The sequence below is a fragment of the Hemiscyllium ocellatum genome, chromosome 29 (genome assembly GCF_020745735.1).
Source record: "Hemiscyllium ocellatum isolate sHemOce1 chromosome 29, sHemOce1.pat.X.cur, whole genome shotgun sequence".
Classification (NCBI taxonomy): domain Eukaryota; kingdom Metazoa; phylum Chordata; class Chondrichthyes; order Orectolobiformes; family Hemiscylliidae; genus Hemiscyllium; species Hemiscyllium ocellatum.
In genome coordinates, this window is record NC_083429.1 from 21,233,829 (window position 1) to 21,256,513 (window position 22,685).

The following is a 22,685-nucleotide window of genomic DNA, read 5'->3' on the forward strand; positions in this document are numbered from 1 at the left end:
GTGTTGCTCCATGAAATGTATACACAGTGAGACATAACAAACCACCCCCCATCAACTTCCGCACCCCACCCCCCAGTATGATGAAGTGCTTACCTGCTTATGTTTTCAGGCATATCATACTGTATTCTGGCCAATATCTTGTTAATAGATTGTTCTGGAAGGAAGGTGAAAGGTTCACAATGACACAACCATCTGCAGCAATTGGTTCACCTTTTTCCCCACTGTCTCCTCTCACCTGCACTAAGTTACACTGATTTCACTTTTAAACTATTTTGAAAACAGAACATTAAAGCAGATGTCGCAAATCTGTCCAATCCCCGCAGCTCAATTTGCAAGGTTTATGGGAAGCTGGTGCACAGGCCTTTTGGCCCATCAGTGATGGCCCCATATCAGTACTCTCTTTTGAACCCACATCTTGAACTCTTCCCCCACATAAACCCCAATAGTTACCCTCAAGTTTTGAGGCTAGGTGTTTAACAGACTTGGCTATAACAGACAAGAGAAAACTTACAAAATGACAGGAGACAACCCTCAGGAGGGACATGCACAGCTAACATCGCCAGGCTGAGAGGCTGACAGGGTGAGGGTTGGCGGTTCGGAGGGTTTTGGGCTGGGAGTGTGTGAGGGGACAAGGGAGAAGCTGTGGCAGAATCACAGCCCCTCCCTGGAAATGGTCTTCCAAAGGGGGGGGGAAATCCCTCCCACCTCCGCTCCTTCACTGTACTTGACCACTGCCAGCTTGCTGTCCTCTCCGTCTGCTACTGATCCTCTCCATCCCCCCCCAACTTACTCGCTTCGACCGCCAGCGAACTTTCCTGGCACCGACCTTCCACCCCTCCCGACCCCGGCTGCTGCTATTACAACTGTTTCCCTCCCACCCACTCCCTCCCCCAGTCCCACTGATTGCTCCAAGCCCCAGGCCATCTGGCTGGATCCCAAGCCACTGGTCAGTGCCTCAGTCCTGCAGCAGGCCCTCCGAGGTCTCACAGTGTGGCAAGCCCCTGTCTCTTACACACGGTGCGGTCTTTCAGACTGGCTGAAGATTTCCATCCCTTCATTCTGACGCCGGTGACCCTGTTAGGAAATGGTGTCCTGAATGCTCTGACACGAAGACCCTCATGTGGAGGGAGGGAGTCATGATAGCCAAGTGCGGAGATTTCTTTAACTCAGCGAGCTTGTCATCAGCAAAATGAAAGCTGGTCTCAGTAACAGTGCCATGAAACGACTATAAACTGTCATCAAATAAAACCCCTTTGCTTCACTAAAGTACTTCAGGAAAGGAAAGCCACCATCCCCACAGATCTGGCCTACACATAACTCCAGACCCATAGCAATGTAGTTGGCTCCTGACTGTCGCCTGAAATGGCCTCAGCAAAGCCACTCAGTCTAAGGGCAATTAAAAATACTCAGTAGTACCCACATCCTATCACAAAACAAAGGTCCATACAAACCACTGACATCATGCAAGCTGATAGTAGGAGGTGACCCATCTTCAGCAGGATCCAGGGTGACATTTCACTGATAGCAAGCTCAATCAGGGAGCTGGTAGCTCAGCAGTGCCACCATCAGAGGTGGCCATTGCTGCAATTGCAGTTATAGGGAGATGGCACATGGAGTGGAACCATAATGAGCCATGGAGTGGCTATAAAGGAGGGGGCTTGATTCCCACCACACAGGGCCCACAAAGAGACTCTCAGGTTTCACCTGGCAGGTGGACAGTGGACCCACCCAGCTTCCCCGCTCCATTTCAGACAAAATGCCCACTTGGAGGCGGCCATAACTTGGGATTTGAAGTGATTTAATTGGCCTCCCTCCCAGGACATGGCCCATAATCGAGCATTCCTACCACCAGCAAGATGGTACACAATAGAAAGACATTAGGGAAGACATCAGGAACTGCGCCATTTCACTAGCCTTCCCATATCTCAGCCCAACCCCGAGATTTACAAAAACCTTAAGCTGCACTGTATGAAGAGCTGGTGGAAGTGGATTCAATAACAGCTTCTGAGGGGAAAGGAAGACTTTCTCAAGGCTGTGAGCACACAACTGGGTAATGCAACTAAACTGGAAAGCTCTTCCAACAAGCCAAGTGAGGCATGATTTGCCAAACGGCCTCCTGTGTTGCTGCAACATTTCACGACAACAGAGAGGATCACTGATAAACTGAATTCACTGTCTGACTGATCATTATTGAACAATTGGCCATAACTTATCAGATAAAATGTCGCAAAATGGTTTCAAAAATCCCCACACACACTGGGCAGAGACAATGAGACATTTTGCTGAGAACAGTTTCTTTGTGGTTGGACAGAATCCAAACCATGAGTATGGTGGCCATGACTAGTAACCACAGCGTACCTGGTGCAGCAGGACAGTTTGATTATGTGTTACTTTAACAACAGGCCAATAACTCAAAGATACTGATAAATATTGTTCACTCCAGCATAACTCAGAAAAGACCTCAATCAAAGTCATGGTCTGAGGTATTAATAAACCTCAAGTAACTGCCAGATCCTGAGCTTAAGGCTGCCCAAGGAAACTACAACATAATTTCACCCTCCACCTAAAAATAATTGGACACCACACAGGAGGGATAGGAATTCCCCTAATCAACTTGTCGCTACATTATCTCAGACAGCTGCTGAATAAATAAAAGAACGTTTAAAAAAACGACAAAAAAAAAATAAAGTAAGCATGCAATGAATGGTAATCATAAAGCAGTGAAGGCTAAATTGCTTCAGTTCATGCTCCTCTCAAGGCTGGCCCACCAGCCTGGCCCGAAATCTGAAGATCAGTCACCAGGAAGGACCTTAAATGAGCCTGGGAGCAGGTCGTCACTTTCTATGTGTGAATAGAGTGAGCACTGCTTGTCAGCTGATTCCCACAGCCAGCAATAGTGTGGGTATTAAGCCCTCGAACATTTACAAACTGCTTCCAAGCATTCCTGCAGTTGTAGATAGGGAAGGAACTGGCTAAGGAAAGGTGGGGGAGGCCTTCACTATGGCCTCATTGTACACAATCATAGGGTTTGGTGAGATCTGGAAAGATAGAAGCTGACCCTCACTGCCTCATGAGGTCATGGCCATTCTGCAAAAGTGAAAGGGACAATGAGGCTCCACCCTCCTCTCCAAACTACCATCACCCTTACCTTCATCTACCCATCACATTTCCATCTAGCAGCCCCACTCCCCCTCTCATTTATTTCTCAGGCCCCTTGCCCCCCACCTCCCTGCTATTTCTGATGAAGAACTTATGCCCGAAAAGTCCACCCTCCTGCTCCTCAGATGCTACCTGACCAGCTGTGCTTTTCCAGCACCACACTTTTGGACTCTAACTCCAGCATCTGCAGTCCGTACTTGAAATATCAGTAGTTTGAAAGAAGCCTTCCAGCTCCTGCTCTCAACATTCAAAGGGATTTCTATCAATCCCTCCTTCTCCCTCGCTCTCCCCACTTATTTTGAAAATGAAGAAAACAAACAAAATAGAACAATCAAAAGGTGTCTCACCACTCCCTTTAACTCCATAAGGGAGTTCATTGACCGCAGGGTTTTTCTGAATCCACCATATATCATTTAAACTCAAGAATAACTGAGTGTTTCTGGTAAAACTGAAAGAGAAATGAAAGCAGCAAATTAAAACGGGCACATCAGCAATTAGAATATTTAGAAAGTGAAGCTCAATGGCAGGCAGAGAGATTAAGTTGATGACTTACTTGGCTATTACCCGCTTTGTGCATGCACTTGAATACCCAGTCTGGCAACTTGGTTTGGCTTCCACACTGTAACTAATCAGAGACACATTTCAAACACGGAAAGAAAATCTGTTTAAGAAGGGCGGTAAAGACAAGCCAGGGAACTATAGACCGGTGAGCGGTGTGCAACTTCTTGGAGGGAATCCTGAAGGACAGGATGTACACGTATTTGGAAAGGCAAGGACTGATTTGGGATAGTCAACATAGCTTTGTGCTTGGGAAATCATGTCTCAAAAACTTGATTAAGTTTTTTTGAAGAAGTAACAAAGAAGATTGATGAGGGCAAAGCAGTAGATGTGATCTATATGGACTTCAGTAAGGTGTTCAACAAGGTTCCCCATGGGAGACTGATGAGCAAGGTTAGATCTCATGGAATACAGGGGGAAATAGCCATTTGGATACAGAACTGGCTCAAAGGTAGAAGACAGAGGGTGGTGGTGGTGGGTTGTTTTTCAGACTGGAGGCCTGTGACCAGTGGAGTGCCACAAGGATCGGTGCTGGGCCCTCTACTTTTTGTCATTTACATAAATGATTTGGATGCGAGCATAAGAGGTACAGTTAGTAAGTTTGCAGATGACATCAAAATTGGAGGTGTAGTGGACAGCGAAGAAGGTTACCTCAGATTACAACAGGATCTGGACCAGATGGGCCAATGGGCTGAGAAGTGGCAGATGGAGTTAATTCAGATAAATGCGAGGTGCTGTATTTTGGGAAAGCAAATCTTAGCAAGACTTATACATTTAATGGTAAGGTCCTAGAAAATATTGCTGAACAAAGAGACCGTGGAGTGCAGGTTCATAGCTCCTTGAAAGTGGAGTCGCAGGTTGGTAGGATAGTGAAGAAGGCTTTCGTTTATTGGTCAGTGTATTGAGTACAGGAGTTGCGAGGTCATGTTGTACAGGACATTGGTTAGGCCACTGTTGGAATATTGCGTACAATTCTGCTCTCCTTGCTATTGGAAAGATGTTGTGAAACTTGAAAGGCTTCAGGAAAGATTTACAAGGATGTTGCCAGGGTTGGAGGATCGGAGCTACAGGGAGAGGCTGAACAGGCTGGAGCTGATTTCCCTGGAGCATCGGAGGTTGAGGGGTGACTTGATAGAGATTTACAAAATTATGAGGGGCAAGGATAGGATAAATAGACAAAGTCTTTTCCCTGGGGTGGTGGAGTCCAGAACTAGAGGGCATAGGTTTAGGGTGAGAGGGGAAAGATATGAAAGGGACCTAAGAGGCAACTTTTTCACTCAGTGTATGGAATGAGCTGCCAGAGGATTTGGTGGGGCCTGGTACAATTGCAGCTTTTAAAAGGTATTTGGATGGGTATATGAATAGGTAGGGTTTGGAAGGATATGGGCCAGGTGTTGGCAGGTAGGACTAGATTGGGTTGGGATATCTGGTTGGCATGGACGGGTTAGACTGAAGAGTCTGTTTCCATGCTGTACATTTCTATGATTCCATGACTCGAAAAGCAGGCAGCCAGAAGTGGTGACAACTAGATGGCATGGACTGGTTAACCTCTGAACTTTCAACTCTGGCCTTCAATGCAGCCCACTCTAATAGGAATTTACGAGAGTGCGTTTTTTTATGTTATAACAACACCAAAGTATTCTGTTTTAATTCCAGAATGTGCACTTTTTTTAAAACAAAGAACTGTTACAGGTCAAGAAAAACTGCAGTTGCAAATTGAGTGATGAGGCAAACTGCTGTCTGAAATGTGTGGAATGTTGTACCTATAAAGAACCAGGGAAAGTTCAAACAAGGAGAGACTTAACAAGAAGAGATAACAAAGGAGATGATTAACCCCCTCAGCAGAAACCACTTCTTGCAGACATGTCTGTTTTACCCTCCAGAGATATACAGAAAGAAAGGAGTTACAAACTGGCTGAAACATTGGTCTATGTGTTTTATTGCCACGCTAGTGTGTGGACAAGACTGTTGTGAGTACAACAGCTTTGAGAAACTACATTAAACACCCCTGCACTGCAGACAAAACAAAAGAGAAAGACTCTCTCCCACTTAGTGCCACAAGCCAGTTCAAAATAAAAATTCAATCAACTTACAGAACCAAGACTATCAAGTGGGACTCCCCTTCCCACTCCGTTAAGGACATGCAGGCCCTGGGCCTCCTTCCCCGCCAAACTCTAACCACCTGATGCCTGGATGAAGAACACTTCATCTTCTGCCTTGGGACCCTCCAATCACACGGGATCAGTGTCGATTTCATCAGTTTCCTCATTTCCCCTCCCCACCCCCTCCACCTTGTCTCAGATCCAACCTTCTAACTTGACACCACCCTCTTGAACTCTCCTACTTGTCCATCGTCATTCCTACCTATCGGCTCCACCCTCCTCTTCAAACTACCACCATCACCCTTACCTTCATCTACATTCCCCCCAGCCCCACCCCCTTCCATTTATTTCTCGGCCCCCTTGCCCCCCCCCCGCCCCCCACCCCCATTCCTGATGAAGGGCTTATGCCCGAAATGTCCACTCTCCTACTCCTACTGCTGCCTGATCTGCTGTGCTTTTCCAGCAGTACACTTTTCAACTCTGATCTCCAGCTTGTGCAGTCCTCACTTTCTCCTCCTTGCCGATGTCAACACTCTGATTATTCCAATAATGACCGTGTCACCTTTGTATCTGCTATTCACAAATAATTCAGAGACTGATCCTTTTTCTTTCAGTTTGACCTGTGTGGACTCCACTCTGGTTTCTGTGTTATGTTAATATTTAATTTTGTGTGTTTTTTTATAAACTTATTGACAGGATGTGGGCTTACTGGTTAAACCAGCGTTTACGGTCAACCTCCAGTTCTAGAGGGTTGTTAAGAGTCAACCACTTTATTGTAGGTCCCGTGTCACATGTAGGTCAGGTATTAGTCAGTCAGATTTCTTTTGTAACAACAATTGACATTAGTTTCATGATCATCATTAGATTAGTCTTTGCTTATAATTACAATTTTTTTGTATTGAATTGAAATGTCACCATCTGTTATGGTGGAATTGAAACCCATGTCCCCAAAGCATTAGCCTGGGTTCTGAATCCCTAGTACAGTGACTTTACCACCACGCCACCACCTCCCCTGATTACTCTTAACAACAGGAGAAAGTGAGGTCTGCAGATGCTGGAGATCAGAGCTGAAAATGTGTTGCTGGAAAAGCGCAGCAGGTCAGGCAGCATCCAAGGAACAGGAAATTTGATGTTTCGGGCATAAGCCCTTCATCCTGATGGAGAGCTTATGCCCGAAACGTCGAATTTCCTGTTCCTTGGATGCTGCCTGACCTGCTGCGCTTTTCCAGCAACACATTTTCTACTCTTAACAACAGTTTAGTAAACACTTTTAGTTAATTCAAGAAAGGCCAGTCAACTTAAAATAGAGGTTCACTTGAGTCTACAAGAAGATTATCTACAAAGGGAAGAGATTCTTTCTTAATTAACATTCTGAAGGGGGTGTACGGGAATAATGAAGGAAAGCTAGGTCATCCCATCTCACCTGGAGTTAAATGGAACTTGCCACCCAAGTTGATAGGGTTGTTAAGAAGGATTATGACGTGTTGACTTTCATTAGCAGGGGGATTGAGTTTAAGAGCTGCAAGGTTATGCTGCAGCTCTACAAAGTCCTGGCAAGACTACACTTGGAATATTGTTTTCAGATCAGGTTGATTCATTGTAGGAAAGATGTGGAAACATTAGAGAGGGTGCAGAGGAGATTTACCAGGATGCTGCCTGCACTGGAGGACATGTCTTATGAAGAAAAGTTGAGAGAGCTAGGGATTTTCTCATTGAAACAAAGAAGGAAGAGAGGTGACTTGATGAAAGTGTACAGATGATGAGGCATAGATAAAGTGAATAGTCAGAGACTTTTTCCCCAGGGCAGAAATGGCTGTCACGAGGAGGGTATAATGTTAAGGTGATTGGAGGAAGATTCAGGGGAGACAGAGAGTCATAGCGTCATAGAGATGTACAGCATGGAAACAGACCCTTCAGTCCAACCTGTCCATACCGACCAGATATCCTAATCCAATCTAGTCCCACCTGCTAGCACCAGGCCCAGATCCCTCCAAACCTTTCCTATTCATATACCCATCCAAATGCCTCATAAATGTTGCGATTGTACCAGCCTCCACCACTTCCTCTGGCAGCTCATTCCATACACATATACCCTCTGTATGAAAAAGTTGCCCCTTAGGTTTCTTTTATATCTTTCCCCTCTCACCCTAAACTATGGCCTCTAGTTCTGGACTCCCTGACCCCAGAGAAAAGACTTTGTCTATTTACCCTATCCATGCCCCTCATAATTTTGTAAACCTCTGTAAGGTCACCCTTCAGCCACCAACATTCCAGGGAAAACAGCCCCAGCTTGTTCGGCCTCTCCCTGTAGCTCAAATCCTCCAATCCTGGCAACATCTTTGTAAATCTTTCCTGAAGCCTTTCAAATTTCACAACATCTTTCCGATAAGAAAGGGACCAGAATTGTATGCAATATTCCAACAGTGGCCTGGAATATTCCCCCCATGTCCTGTACAGCCGCAACATAACCTCCCAACCCCTGATGTCAGAGGTAGGTTCTTTACTCAAAAGCGTGGCGGGTACATGGAATGCACTGCAAGCAGTAGTAGTAGAGTCAGATACATTTGAGACATTTAAGCGACTCTTGGATAAAGACATGGATGATTGTAAAACGTAGGGTATGTAGGCTAGTTTGATCTTAGAGTAGGTTGGCTCAAGGGCCTGTATTGTGCTGTACTGTTCTATGTTAATGATCTGGGGATCTTATCTGGACCCATAACAAACTTGGGAACTTAGTCTACAGTCTTGCTATAAAACCTGTATAAAATAATTTTGTACAGTCTCAACCCAAATTCAAATTCCACTCTCTGCACCACTGATATACAGTGTATACCAGATGATCTGGATCACCCAGGTGCCATCAATAACACTTCTCAAGCCCATGAAATGTACCACCTAGATGGATAAGGTCAGCAAACACATGGGAACACCATCAGTTGCCAGTTTCCCTCCAAGGCACGTGTCATAGAATCTGTAAAAGCAGGCCATTCAGCCCATACCACCTCCCTGAAAAGCACTGCACCCCGAAATATCTCCCTATCCCTGTAACCCTGCATTTCCCATGGCTAATCTGCCTAGCCTACACATGCCTGGACATTATGGGTAATTTAGCATGGCCAATCTACCTGACCTGCACATCTTTAGACTATGGGGGTGGGGGGGAACACCAGAGTACCCAAACGAAACCCACGCAGACACGGGGACAGTGTGCAAACTCCAGACAGACAATCGCCTGGGGCTGGAATTGAACCTGGGTCCCTGATACTGAGAGGCAGCAGTGCTAGCCATGGTGCCACCCTTCAACCTGACTTGAAAATATTTCGGGGCTGCCTGTCTCTGTGTCAGAATTCTCAATATGCTCCACTAGGAGTACTGTAGGCATCCCTGCACTGCAAGGAATGCTGTAGTTCAGAATACAGGGATAGAACAATCTTTAAGCGCACATTAAAGGAGTAAGTATCCTGTACTCCAGCAGTGAAACAGCAAAGGTCCTCTGAGCAGTCAGTGTCATAGCCATCTCACTTACAGTAGGTGGTGCTCTCGAGGCAGAAAAAAACTACAAGGTAGAGTAGAGAGAGATTTACTCAGATTCTAACCAGCTCAACATCAGCCCTGCGTTTGTTTGATGAGAAAACAGTTATCTCTCATCAGATTTTAAATATGTCAAACCAAGGGTACACAAGGTGATTATAAACCAACGGAAACAGTTCTCGCTCAGAAATGAGTAATTGGAATCACTGACCAGGGACACACCACCGGTAGAATCTCAGAAGGTGCAGAATGAGTGCCAAAGCTCAGTGTAGCTTCCACTGTGCATCATTCTATGTTACAGTTAGCAAACTGTGCCAGGAAAAAAAGCCAAACCAGCTGCAAAGGGCCAGTTTTCTTTAAAAAAAAGGGAAATTTTGTAACCGACAGTGTTACAAATCATATAGGAAATAGTGCGGTTCATTCAACAAATAACCAATGTCAAGCGCAGTAAAGTGGCAGATATAAGGAGGAAGAAAATATACAAAAGGATTCTACGGCATTCCTTCATATAAAAGGACCTTCAAGCAGACAAAGTAGGGACTGACATTTCAACACCTTCAACAAAAAGGCAAGGTGTGCGATTACAAAAATAGACCTTTTTCCAATGGGATTTCAAGAAATTTAACTGGAAGCAAGCGAGGAAACATAAACGAAAACGAGATGAGTAAAGCATGAACGGCAGGAAAATGTTTTAGGTTGCATGAAACCACCAATGTGTTAAGACAACAGGAACTGAACTCGCATCATGTTAGTTACAAAGGTGTGGTCATCAAAAAAGCAGAAATCTTCTGGTTACAGATAACACAGTACAAACTGCATGCAGAGGGATCACAGCATTAAATGAAGACCTTTATGCAAACAACAAAGATGTTCTTTACTGTCTTTTTTGGTCCAGTTGAGCCAGCTGCAATGGCAAAAAGGTCAGTTACCAAGGGTCAGTACTCAGCACAGACTGTTCTATCATACACTCTCCTGGTTACGAGCATCAGGTCCTGCCCAATCCTGGATACAGGGAGAAGTACTTTCTTAACCCTAGTCAGCTGAGCATGTGACTATTCCAAAAAAATCTAGCTTTAACACGATGCAGCCCCACTGACCCAATCACTTTGGTGCTAGATCTTCACAGAATTGCACTGCAAGGGAGCAAACCATTCAGCCTTTGTGTCTCAATCAGGCCTTTGAAAGAACCCTAGGCCTCTGCCCCTTTGCTGCACTGGCCTGTCATGCATTTCCTTCTCAGATTTGTACCCAATTCCTTTTCAGAGTTTCACTTTTGAATCTGCTTTCACAACCCTTTTTCCAATCTGAAGCATAACAACTCGCTGCTTCTAAGCGATGCTCTCATTCTCCCCACTGGTTTTACCTGTGAAGTCTGTGCCTAATCTTCCCATTAATTCTGCCTGACTGTGAATGGTCCATTTGTCACAGTCACCTTAGGATTGCCCGATGTAATCTTAAAGGGACCACTGCACATGAATGCTTTGTCGATTGTGTGGATGTGCACGTGCACAGCTTAGAGAGATGGCTGTCTGTATCCCTCCTGATGTTATTTCTCCAGCCAGTGAAACCAATGTGCACCATTTACTCCACCAAAACCCTTTGAAATTTCGAACACCTTAATTAAACTCCGCTGAATCTGCTCAGCTGCAAGGAAAATAATCCCAGCTAATCTCATTGATTGAGGAGCTCAACCCTCAGTGAGGTTGGGAGAAAAACAAAGACGGTCCAAGTCAGCCACTTACTGTAAATTTGCCTTCAGAGAAAGGTCAGAATGGATGAACATCACAAAACCCACTAACAGGAGCACGAGAAACACGAAAATGTGCAAGAACTTGGAACAATCTAGTGAAAAAAAGACACAAGGAGAAATTAATTTCTACCATTCTGTCCATATAATTGTAATTGTGTAAACAATGTAGTGAAACAACACACTCTGCTGCAATCAAAGCAGAGACTAGTTAACACAAGATTAAACAAAACATAGGCACAAATTACTGGAGATGTTTGAATTTGTACTGAAAACAACAAATGCTGGAGATCACAGCAGGTCAGGCAGCAGCCATGGAGAGAGAGCAAGTGAATGTTTCGAGCCTAGATGACTCTTTATCAGAGCTGACATGAAGTGTGGAGGGACAGCTTTTATGTTACAGTTTGGGATTGGGGGCAGGGAGGGTTGTGGTGGTGGTGTAGTGGGTCCAGGGTGCTGGTGTAGGGAAGATGTTAATAGTTTACACTATGTGATTGGAATGTGAGAATGGTGGAACAATGGTGTGTCTCCTGCCAGACTTGAGAGGACAGTAAGTTGGATGGGGGAGGGGAGGACATGATAACAAGCTAAAGGAAAGGTTCACAGTTTAAGAGCGTTGAACTCAGAATTAAGATCAAAAGGCCATAAAGTGCCGAGTCTGAAGATGAAATATTGTTCCTCTGATCTGCACTGTGATTCACTGGAACACTGCAGCATGCCGTGGACAGACATGTGGACATGCGAGCAGGACGCGGTGTTAAAATGACCAGCTACAGGAAGGTCAGGGTCCTGCTGCTGGTCAACATGGATGTCCAATCCCTCCACTGACCCGATGTGATCTCCAGCATTTGTTGGTTTCAATTAATACGAGACCAGGAATTAAAGATCAAATCCTTTTGTCGTTTTTAGACACTTTTCGTTAAAATTGCTGGGACTGGACTTTGCTGATCAAGTCCCTTGTTTTTTAAGGAGCGAGGAGAAGGATTTAAAAAGGACAAAGGGCAAGCTTTTTACCCAGAAACAAACCTTCCAGCTCAGCGTGTATGATTCTATGACTGTGACTCTATGCGGTGTAACTGGCTAGGCCAGCTTTTATGGCCCCATGCCTAACTGCCCAGAGGGCAGTTCGGAGTTAACCACATTGACGTGGATTTGGAGTCATAACTAAGACAGACTTGGTCAATAGCAGATTCCTTCCCTTAAGGCTATTCATGAAGACTGGAGACAACTGGCAGAAACTGACATGGTACAAATCACATTACGTGTGTGCACATGTGAGGGAGAGAGGGGAAAAAAAAGAGTGTGTGTGAGCGTCTGTGCGAGTACGTGTGTGTGTGTGTGTGTGTGTGTGTCAGAGAGAGAGAGAGAGAGAGAGAAAGTGCATGTGTATACATGTTGTGTAGGAGAAAGTGTGGTCTGCAGATGCTGGAGATCAGAGCTGAAAATGTTTCTGGGAAAGCGCAGCAGGTCGGGCAGCATCCAAGGAACAGGAGAGTCGATGTTTTGGGCATGAGGAAGGGCTGAAGAAGGGCTCATGCCCGAAATGTCGACACTCCTGCTCCTTGGATGCTGCCTGACCTGCTGCGCTTTCCCAGCAACACATTTTCAGCTCTGATCTCCAGCATCTGCAGTCCTCACTTTCTCCTATTTCTGAAGAAGGGCTCATGCCCGAAACGTCGACTCTCCTGCTCCTTTGATGCTGCCTGACCTTATACATGTTGTGTGACAGGACGTGCATGGGGATGTGTGTGCCTGTGTGCGTGGTACCTTTCTCGGGGTCATTATCAGTGCAATGGTTGGGGGCGGGGATGGCGAGTGGGGAAGAGGGGAGAGGAGCAGGGCTACTCACTGCTAGAAAAGCAGCCACATCTAATTAAGGGAGTGACGTGTCCAGTATGTTTTATACAGATTCTGGCATCTGCAGTGATTTGCTCCTACATTGAGTGAAATGACCACTTCAGGCAGCGGCCAAGTTGAATTGGGCACCCTCCCCTTGACCCATGTGTGTCAGGGACTGGGTCAGCTGCTTCCAGGTAGCCACCCAGTGGCAGAGCAGAGGACCATGGTACGAGGCAGATTGGCCAATGCACCCAGTCACTGCTAAGGCCACAAGTCCCCCTGTAAAGGGTGGCCCTCTCCTCAATGGTGAGCCACTGCTAAAGACATCATTAAATGTAAAAGTTTCAACTACTGGGCAGATCTTGCTCCCTGTCCTAAACTTCAGATTTTTACCTACTTTCCAACTGCAGGGCATCCTGCTGATCCTGGCACAGTAAGTCCACCCTCTGGACTTTTAGTGACCAACATGGGGAATATCACTGTCAAGTCACCACTTTCCCCACAGTGCAGGGGACCCTGCATGTCAGGGTCCTAACCAAAATCTCAAAATCAGACCCATTGTCTTCATTCTATGACGTCACGTTGAAGAGAGGACATTGCCAGAGGAAGCATTACCACATGTTTAGCCATGGTGTGGAAACAGCCAGCAACTGTTTCCAGTCTGCATCACAGAGTGCATGGGAATCCTTGAAGTTGACAGATACGTGGACCCAAGGTAGGTTCAAAGACTTTAGGGCTGTGTGTCACATTAATGTGTGCTAGACTGAACTTAAAGCAGAGATGCTGGAACATTCTCCAAGGTAGACTGGATAAGCTCAAAGAAGAGTAGAAAACTATTTGAGTTTACTCATTCCAAGCTTGGTACACCAACATTTTATTTAGTCGGTGCTATAGTCCTTTCTTAATTGTCCGTAGTGTTAGGTGAAGGGGTAAATGTAGGGGAAGGGTCTGGGTGGGTTACTCTTCAGAGAATCGGTGTGGACTTGTTGGGCCGAAGGGCCTGTTTCCACACTGCATCTAATCTAATCTCATTATAATTCAAATTGTGAATTATTAATACAACCTAGGTACTTTGGACCCAAACTTCATTTAATTATAATTCTAAGGAGAAAAGCCAACTACTTTGGTTGTAAGATTCAAAAGGCAGATTATTATTTAAATAGAGAGAGACTCCAAAAAGGTGCAGTGCAGAGGAATCTGGATGTTCTTATATAAGCAACGCAAAAAGTGAATATACAAGTGCACCAAAGGACAAATAGAATTCTGGCCTTCACTGCCTGGGAATTAGAGCTTAAACATGGGGAAGTCTTGCTACAATTGTACAGAGTGTTAGTGAGGCTGCATCTACAGTTTTCAGTCCCATATTTAAAATAATACATTGACTTTGGAGGCAGTTCAAAAGAGATTCTCTAGACAGCATCTGGAGATGAATATATTACTTATCAATAATTGCTTAATAGGCTATGCCTCTCTTGATGTGCATCTAGAAGAATGTGGGGTTATCTTATTGATATGTAAAAGAATTTAAGATGACTTGATAAAGTAAATGTTAAGAGAACATTTCCAGTAGTGGGTGAATCTCCAACTAGGGGACATAGTTACAAAATAAGGGGAAGCGTGTTTAACCGCGAGATGCAAAGGAATTTCTACCCTCAGGAGGGTAGTGAGTGCCCAGAAGTCTGTACCCAGAGACTTGTTGAGGATAGATTACTGAAAGTAGTTAAAGAGCACTCAGATGGATCTTTGACATAGTGAGGTATTGACGTCTGTGCTGAGCTGGCATGGAAGAGGAATTGAGGCCTGGGGCAGACCAGCCACAATCTTGTTGAATGGTGGGGCAGGCTTGAGGGGCTGAATGGCCTACATCTGTTCCTATTTTTTTGATAATCTAATGTAAACTACTTGGAATGTTGAAATTAGACCAGGGCCAATATAATGGGCAGTATTTCCCATCCTAACACAGGTTTATCCCAAATTATTTTGGTGGAACCTGGGACATGCAGATCCTGCATGGAGATGTCCCCTCCCCTAATCCTGGTTTTACTGGCACAGGATTGTGTCATAAATCAGAGGGGAACCCTAATTTGGAGCAGGGAACCTTTCAGTAGTCAAGTACAAATGTTGTTGACAGTTTCACTTACATTAATATAATAATATCTGGTAAATCAAATATTTAGTCATTTAATGATCAATTACAGGACTTTATTCCAGCATTATGAAAGTGGCAAAGTCTCATGATGCATTACAGTAACTATCCAATGGATAATGTGCTCTTCTACGGTTATCTTTGAATCAAACTGTCAGAAATGTCTCTGGAGCAAATGAGACTTGAACCCAGGCCTCCTTGCTCAGACTTGGAGACATTACCATTGAGCCATACGGGCCCTAAAGTGGCCTTTTACCTTAAACTGTAATTGGGTATTCAGATTTGGCTGCGATGGAATCATTTAATTGATTGATAGCTCAGACATCTACTTTCTGCTTTTACCTGCAAATAGATGCCTGCATCTATAAATAGATTACTGCCATCAGTGGATTTAACACATTGATCATCTTTGTAAACATAGCCATAAGAGTTGTTGTGGTGCTGTTCGCCGAGCTGGGAATTTGTGTTGCAGACGTTTCATCTAGGTGACATCCTCAGGGCTTGGGAGCCTCCTGTGAAGCGGCAGATTCAAACCACTACAAATGCTGGAGGAAACATCATAGAAGCACTTCACAGGAGGCTCCCAAGCACTGAGGATGTCACCTAGACAGGGGACGAAACGTCTGCAGCACAAATTCCCAGCTCGGCGAACAGAACCACAACAATGAGCACCCAAGCTACAAATCTTCTCCCAAACTTTGAATAGCCATAAGAGCTCAATGTATGAATGGTGGTTTGATTCCAAGCCCATTAATGGATTTAGTTCAACAGTCATTGTTAACACAAGAAGACAACTGTTTTATTATCCTAACAGTTTTATGATTAATATTGTCGGCTGCCTCTTACATATTCATGTTGTGTTAAGTATTTTTTGGAGGGATCTCTATTACTAGGCCTAACAAGTTTTACAGCTGTATCTTATCAGACTCACCACTTTAACTATTTAACCCGTCCTCATGGCAACCATCATGTCTAATTCTGGTGTTCACAGAACAATTCACCACTCAGTGGATATCCTGGAAGTCATGGGAGTTGGGGGCCCTGATATCTGCCTCAGACACAGCAGAAAGAGGAAAATTGGCACCCTGTATTTTTTGGGGAGGGACCTGGAGATCCTGGTGGATGGGGTGGTACAGAGATGGGACATCCCTCTACCTCTCCAAGACCAGCAGTAGAGGTCACTACCCCAGCCCAGGGAAGTCTGGCTTGAGGGTTGTCAACCAGAATAGAGCAGACTCGTGTATCTGGAGAAATGTCCTTGCCAATGACTTTCTCCACTATACCAGTATCTCTTCTCTGATACTTCATACCCACTCCCTCCCTGCTCCTGGACCCACCTTCCTTTCAGGCTTATTTCTTTCACTCTGACTGATGCCTACTGCCCCCCTCCATCACCTCACCCCGCCCCGCCCCACCTTTCACTCATCACCCACCTCAACCCCCAATATCCACTAACGCTGCATGCCCTCAGTGCCACCTACTTATCTGGGACATTTCCTCAACTACACCAGCATTAACAGCTGCTCCACCAACTTTCATCTCTCTTTATGCCTGCCTCTCATTTCAGATGGGAAACAACCCCTAGGAGGGCAAATGGACTCAAATGATCTGCAGGTTAAGTGAACTGGCTATGTTAAATTGCCCAAACTGTCCAGGGATGTGTAGATTAGGTGCATTAGTCAGGGATAAATGTAGAGTAATAGGGGGAGGGGAATGGGTCTGGGAGGGTTACTCTTTGAGGGGTCGATGTGACTTGTTGGGCCAAATGGCCGGATTCGACACTATGGGGATTCTACTACTCTACGGATGCTATGAAAATGGACAGTGGGCTGCCTGATGTTCAGGTCCTCATCCCTAATGTTTACAGCATCCTGACTCTGACCATCCCGATTGGCTGATGGACTGTTTCCAGGTAACCTTGGACTAGCATCGATGGCTGCCCTAAGAAAGAGTGCTGGCACCTCCTGGCCAGAGGTTATCCCCCTGACCTGAATGAGGCCCACCGACAGTCATAACAGTTTCCATACTGTGCGTCTGTTACAGTCAGGCAAGACTGAAGCTTCACATTTTTGGCTGAGACGGCGAGGACAGAAAGGGAAAGCAAGGCAGGACTGGGCAGCAAATGCTGAGTGCATCAGCTGGGATCACAGTGAGTGTGCCCCAAGTAGCAAAAAGCCCAGAGATGCAGCCCGTACTCTCTGAAGCTGGGTATGTCACCCAGAGAGCACAGGCTCCTTTCAGCAGCATTACGATGATGGGTTGCAGGTACCATCTGAGGTGCTGAACTGAATTGCAGAAGTTTCCTGTAAGTGGATTGGAGATGTATCAAAGGGACAGACAGAGGCTGATGGAGGTTGGATGCCAATGTCTAAATGTGGGGTACGTGTGGCTGGTGCCAGAGGAGTGTACCCGGAGATGTTGGTGCCCAGTGACCAACACTGAGGTCCTTCAGCGATGAGCTGAATTCGCTCGGTAAACGCTCAGATTTCCATCTCAAGTTTTCTGAATATCGAGCTTGTTTGGTGAGCTGGGAAGATGGAAAGCTATATATTATTGGGCCATCAGTAAGTGTTTAACAAATTTAAAACACTGCTGATTGGTAACCTGTCAGTGGCTAGCAAGAATCTTGCCTCGCATTTGTGATAGGCGCATAAGATGGAGCAGGAAGTTTCAAATATCAGATATTTTATCCAATTCTGCCATGCATCTCTTCAGAATCCACATTGCTCAGACCCCTATAAGATTGACATGTTTTTTGAATGAGGAATTGTTTATTCTGACAGTTAGATGATCATCTGGGTGGCATGGGGGCTCAGCGGTTAGAACCGCTGCTTCAAAGCGTCAGGGACCCGGGTTCGATTCCAGCCTCCAGCAACTGTCTGTGTGGAGTTTTCACATTCTCCCAGTGTCTGTGTGGGTTTCCTCCGGGTGCTCCGGTTTCCTTCTACTGTCCAAAGATGTGCACGTTAGGCTGGATTGACCATGCTAAAGTGCACATGGTGTCCAGGCATGTGCAGGCTAATGGAGTTGGTCATGGGAAATGCAGAGTTACAGGAATAGGGTAGGGAGGTTGGTCTGAGTGAGATGCTCGTCAGAGGGTCGGTGTGGACTTGATGGGCTGAATTGCCTGCTCGCACACTGTAGGGATTCTACAATCTGTGTTATTTTCAAATTTACAAATTCTACGCACAATACATACCTGGCATGGAAGGGAAAAGGGTGAAGGAGTTATGGGCAGGAGGGGTGGCTGCATGGGGACAGTGGGGATGAAGGGACATGGGAGTGTTGTGAGAATAGGGTTAAAGGGTAGGCGAGAGAGTTTAAGGGAACTCCCACCCATCTACAGAGTTGGACCCCAGTCAGGCCCAAGTCCTGATTTATTTGTTTAATTCATGGGATATGAGCATTACTGGCTGGGCCAGAATTTATTGTCCCATCTTTAAATGCCCAGAGACCATTTAAGAGTCAATCACATTGCTGTGTGCCTGGAGTCACCTGACCAGAATAGGTAAGGACAGCAGTTACCTTCCCCAGTGGGCAGCAGATGGTGGTTTCCCCCCCAACTGTCATAGTCATAATTAAACTCTTAGTCATAGTCTTAGAGATGTACAACATGGAAACAGACCATTCAGTCCAACCTGGACATGCTGACCAGATATCCCGACCCAATCTAGTCCCACCTGCCAGCATGTGGCCCATATCCCTCCAAACCCTTCCTATTCATATACCCATCCAAATGCCTCTTAAATGTTGCAATTGTACCAGCCTCCACCACATCCTCTGGCAGCTCATTCCATACACGTATCACCCTGTGTGCAAAAACGTTGCCCCTTAGGTTTCTTTTATATCTTTCCCCTCTCACCCTAGACCTATGCCCGCTAATTCTGGACTCCCCGACTCCAGGGAAAAGACTTTGTCTATTTATCCTGTCCATGCCTCTCATAATTTTGTAAACCTCTATCAGGTCACCCCTCAGCCTCCGACACTCCAGGGAAAACAGCCCCAGCTTGTTCAGCCTCTCCCTATAGCTTAAAATCCTCCAACCCTGGCAACGTCCTTGTTAATCCTTTCTGAACCCTTTCAAGTTTCATAACATCTTTGCGATAGGAAGGAGACCAGAATTGCACGCAACATTCCAACAATGGCCTAACCAATGTCCTGTACAGCCGCAACATGACCTCCCAACTCCTGTATTCAATACTCTGACCAATAAAGAAAAGCATACCGAATGCCTTCTTCACTATCCTATCTACCTGCGACGCTACTTTCAAGGTGCTAAGAATCTGTACTTCAAGCTCTCTTGTTCAGCAACACTCCCTAGGACCTTACCATTAAGTGTATAAATCCTGCTAAGATTTGCTTTCCCAAAATGCAGCACCTCACACTTATCTGAATTAAACTCCATCTGCCACTTCTCAGCCCATTGGCCCATCTGGTCCAGATCCTGTTGTAATCTGAGGTAACCCTCTTCGCTGTCCACTACACCTCCAATTTTGGTATCATCTGCAAACTTACTAACTGTACCTCTTATGTTCGCATCCAAATCATTTACGTAAATGACAAAAGGTAGAGGACCCAGCACCGATCCTTGTGGCACTCCACTGGTCACAGGCCTCCAGTCTGAAAAACAACCCTCCACCACCACCCTCTATCTCTATCGCCACCTTCTACCATTGAGCCAGTTCTAAATCTAACGTTTAAAACAAAAACTTAGAAATTTTACATACTCATGTTCCAACAGGATTCTTTAATTTTATAACTTGACTGAACTGGTTTGGTATTTTTAGTGTATGTGGAAGGCGCACAAAATAATAATTTTATGAGACAGCATTGTGCTGGAAATACAAAGAAAAGTAAGTGTGGGTTTTTGTACACGACAAAAAATAATTCTACTCATCGGGATCCTCACAGAGTTAGTGAGGATTACAAGCAACATGCTTCGTATTTTCTAGAATTTGTGTGCCTGCATTAATACTGATTTATAAATGTTCACATCCATCAAAATTCAAAACAGATTTTAAGATTCATTTGCCTATAACTGGGTGTGGCATTCTATGCGACTGTGACAACGGTAATACTATTCCACAGGGCAGCACGGTGGCTCAGTGGTTAGCAGTGCTGCCTCACAGTGCCAGGGACCCAAGTTCAATTTCTGCTTTGGGCAACTATTAGTGTGGATTTGCACATTCTCCCCGTGCCTGTGTGGGTTTCTTTAGGGTGATCCAGTTTTCTCCCACAGTCCAAAGATGCGCAGATCAGGTGAATTCAGGTGAATTGCCCAGGCTAAATTGCCCATAATGTTAGGTGCATTAGAAGTGGGTCTGGGTAAGTTGTTCTTCGGAGGGTTGGTGTGGACTTATTGGGCTGAAAGGCCTGTTTCCACACTGTAGGGAATCTAATCTAATTTTTCAGTTGCTTTTGTTCACTATCATCCTCCAACATCTTTAGCTTGATTCTACTCTTACATAATCATAACAAAATAATCACCTATGTTGTCTTCTTTTCATCCACCGTTAATTATGCTATGAGCAATAGGATCTATAGGTAGCTCCCCTACAATTTCTCATTTACATGCTGCCTCTTGATGACATAACTTAAAACATAACAGTTTTCACATTATAGTGATCTCGCGAAACTATAAATTATCACTAGTTTTCTGGCTCTTCCATTATCTAGGTGAACTGAAATTTCCTTGAATTAAATACTGGAAGGCCAAAGCTTCGGATCCCACTATAAATTCCATTCCACAATCAGCTGCTGTTCTGACAAATGTGCAAGCTCAGATCTGCATTTATTTTCATTATTTTCAAAATACTTCCATTCAGAGATTACTTTCTGCAATTCAAAACCTTTTAAACTACCATACGTTGTACATTTATTTAAATTTTTGACTAAGAGTTAACAAATAACAATAACTCTGAATTCTGAAGAAGGGTCAGAAACTTTGTTTTCTCTGCACAGGTGCTACCAGACCTGCTGAGTTTCTCTGCAATTTCTGTTTTGTGTATTCTATTTGGATGATCTTGTTCACATCTTGCATTTAAGACCATAAAACATAGAACCAGAAATTATCCATTCAGCCCATTCAGTCTGCTCTGCCATTCTATCATGACTGAGAAATTTCTCAACCCCATTCTCCCCGTATCCCTTGATACTCAAGAACCTATCTCCGTCTTAAATATACTTAATGACCTGGCCTCCACAGCCTTCTGGGGCAATGAATTCCAGAGATTCACCACTCCGTGAACTCCACTCATCTCCTAAAACTGGGATGCATTATTATGGTAATCCACATTGCCCCTAGGATGTGTGGAAAATGTATTGTTCCAACCCTAGTCAAGCCCCCTCCCTCACCTCTTCTTCCAGCACACTGATTAGAATATCACTAGGATTATCCGAATTAAAATGGAACTTTTTAGCCCGGGAATCACTTTTTGACAAGATGAAATTTCAATCCACTTTATTTAACAACTCACCTTTGCCTGAAAATTTATATTTGGCAGCACTTACACTGAAATACTGTTGTAGTGACTTTAACATTTTGATGGCAAATTATTATCTGCTGACAACTTAGAGTAAATGTGATGCTGGACTTCATTTTAAGTAATGAAAGCAGGCAATTGGTTGAAGTAACAGTGGGGCAGCATTTTTCAGACAGTGATTATACCTCCTTAGAATCAAGAAAATGACAAGGATGGGCCTGGAATCAAAGTTCTAAATCGGGGGACGGCCGATTGTGACTAGGTCAGGTATGATTGGGTCAAAGTGGACTGGGAGCTGATACTTTTAGATAGATCTGTGTCACAGCAGTGGGACACATTCAAGAAGAAAGTAGGAAGACCAGGATCAACATGTTTCAATAAAGACAAAATGTGAGACCAATAAATTCTGTGAACCCTTGATATCGAGGGATTGGATTAAGAGAAAAAGGGAGACTACGGCAGAAAACGAGGGCTCAAAGTAGCAGAAGGCCTAGAGGAGTACAGAACGTGCAAAAGGAAACTTAAAAGGCAAATTAGGTGAACAAAAAAATGACAAGAAAGAATAATGGCAAGTAAAATAAAGGACAATCCCAAGTTACTTTACAACTACTTTAAAATAAGGGAAAGAGGAAAGTTCGTTAAAGAACACAGTGGCAATTTATTTGTGGAGACAAAGGGTGAAGGTGGAGTTCTTCTTAACTTCAGGTATTTTATTGAATTCAAATTCCACTCTGGCATGACAGAATTCAAATTCTGGTCGCCAGATTATTACCTGGGTCTCTGTAATAACAGCTTAATGATCATACCACTAAGCCATGTCCTCCCTGAAGGATAATCAGCTTGGTTTCTTCTGTTTGCAGTGCATGTTGCCAAATACCTATGAGGACTAATTAATTCTGAACAAAACACATGGCCCACAAATGGAGGAGACAAAACGAGAAAAAAAGCAAGGAGGCCTAGAGAGAGATACTGTGAGTCAAAATAAAAAGTGATAAGCAATTAAGATCGAGTGTAGAAAACTGGGAGAAAAGGTTATGACAGCGTAGAGAGTCAATCGGTTGCATATTGCATATTTTTGAACAAATGGAAATTTGGCAAATAGCTTTATGTAAACTGCATGA

General features: G+C 44.6%; 1 protein-coding gene across 3 annotated transcripts in view; it reads right to left on the reverse strand.

The window, feature by feature from the left end:
- st3gal4 (ST3 beta-galactoside alpha-2,3-sialyltransferase 4) overlaps positions 1–22,685 on the reverse strand; it is a 122,569-nt gene that overhangs the window by 19,060 nt on the left and 80,824 nt on the right. For all 3 annotated transcript variants that reach the window (XM_060846656.1, XM_060846657.1, XM_060846655.1), the window contains 4 exons: positions 11,093–11,192; positions 3,713–3,784; positions 3,507–3,607; positions 94–154 (listed from right to left, as the gene is read on the reverse strand). In XM_060846656.1, the coding sequence (XP_060702639.1) occupies positions 94–154; positions 3,507–3,607; positions 3,713–3,784; positions 11,093–11,192 (334 nt within the window). The remainder of the gene's footprint in view (positions 1–93; positions 155–3,506; positions 3,608–3,712; positions 3,785–11,092; positions 11,193–22,685) is intronic.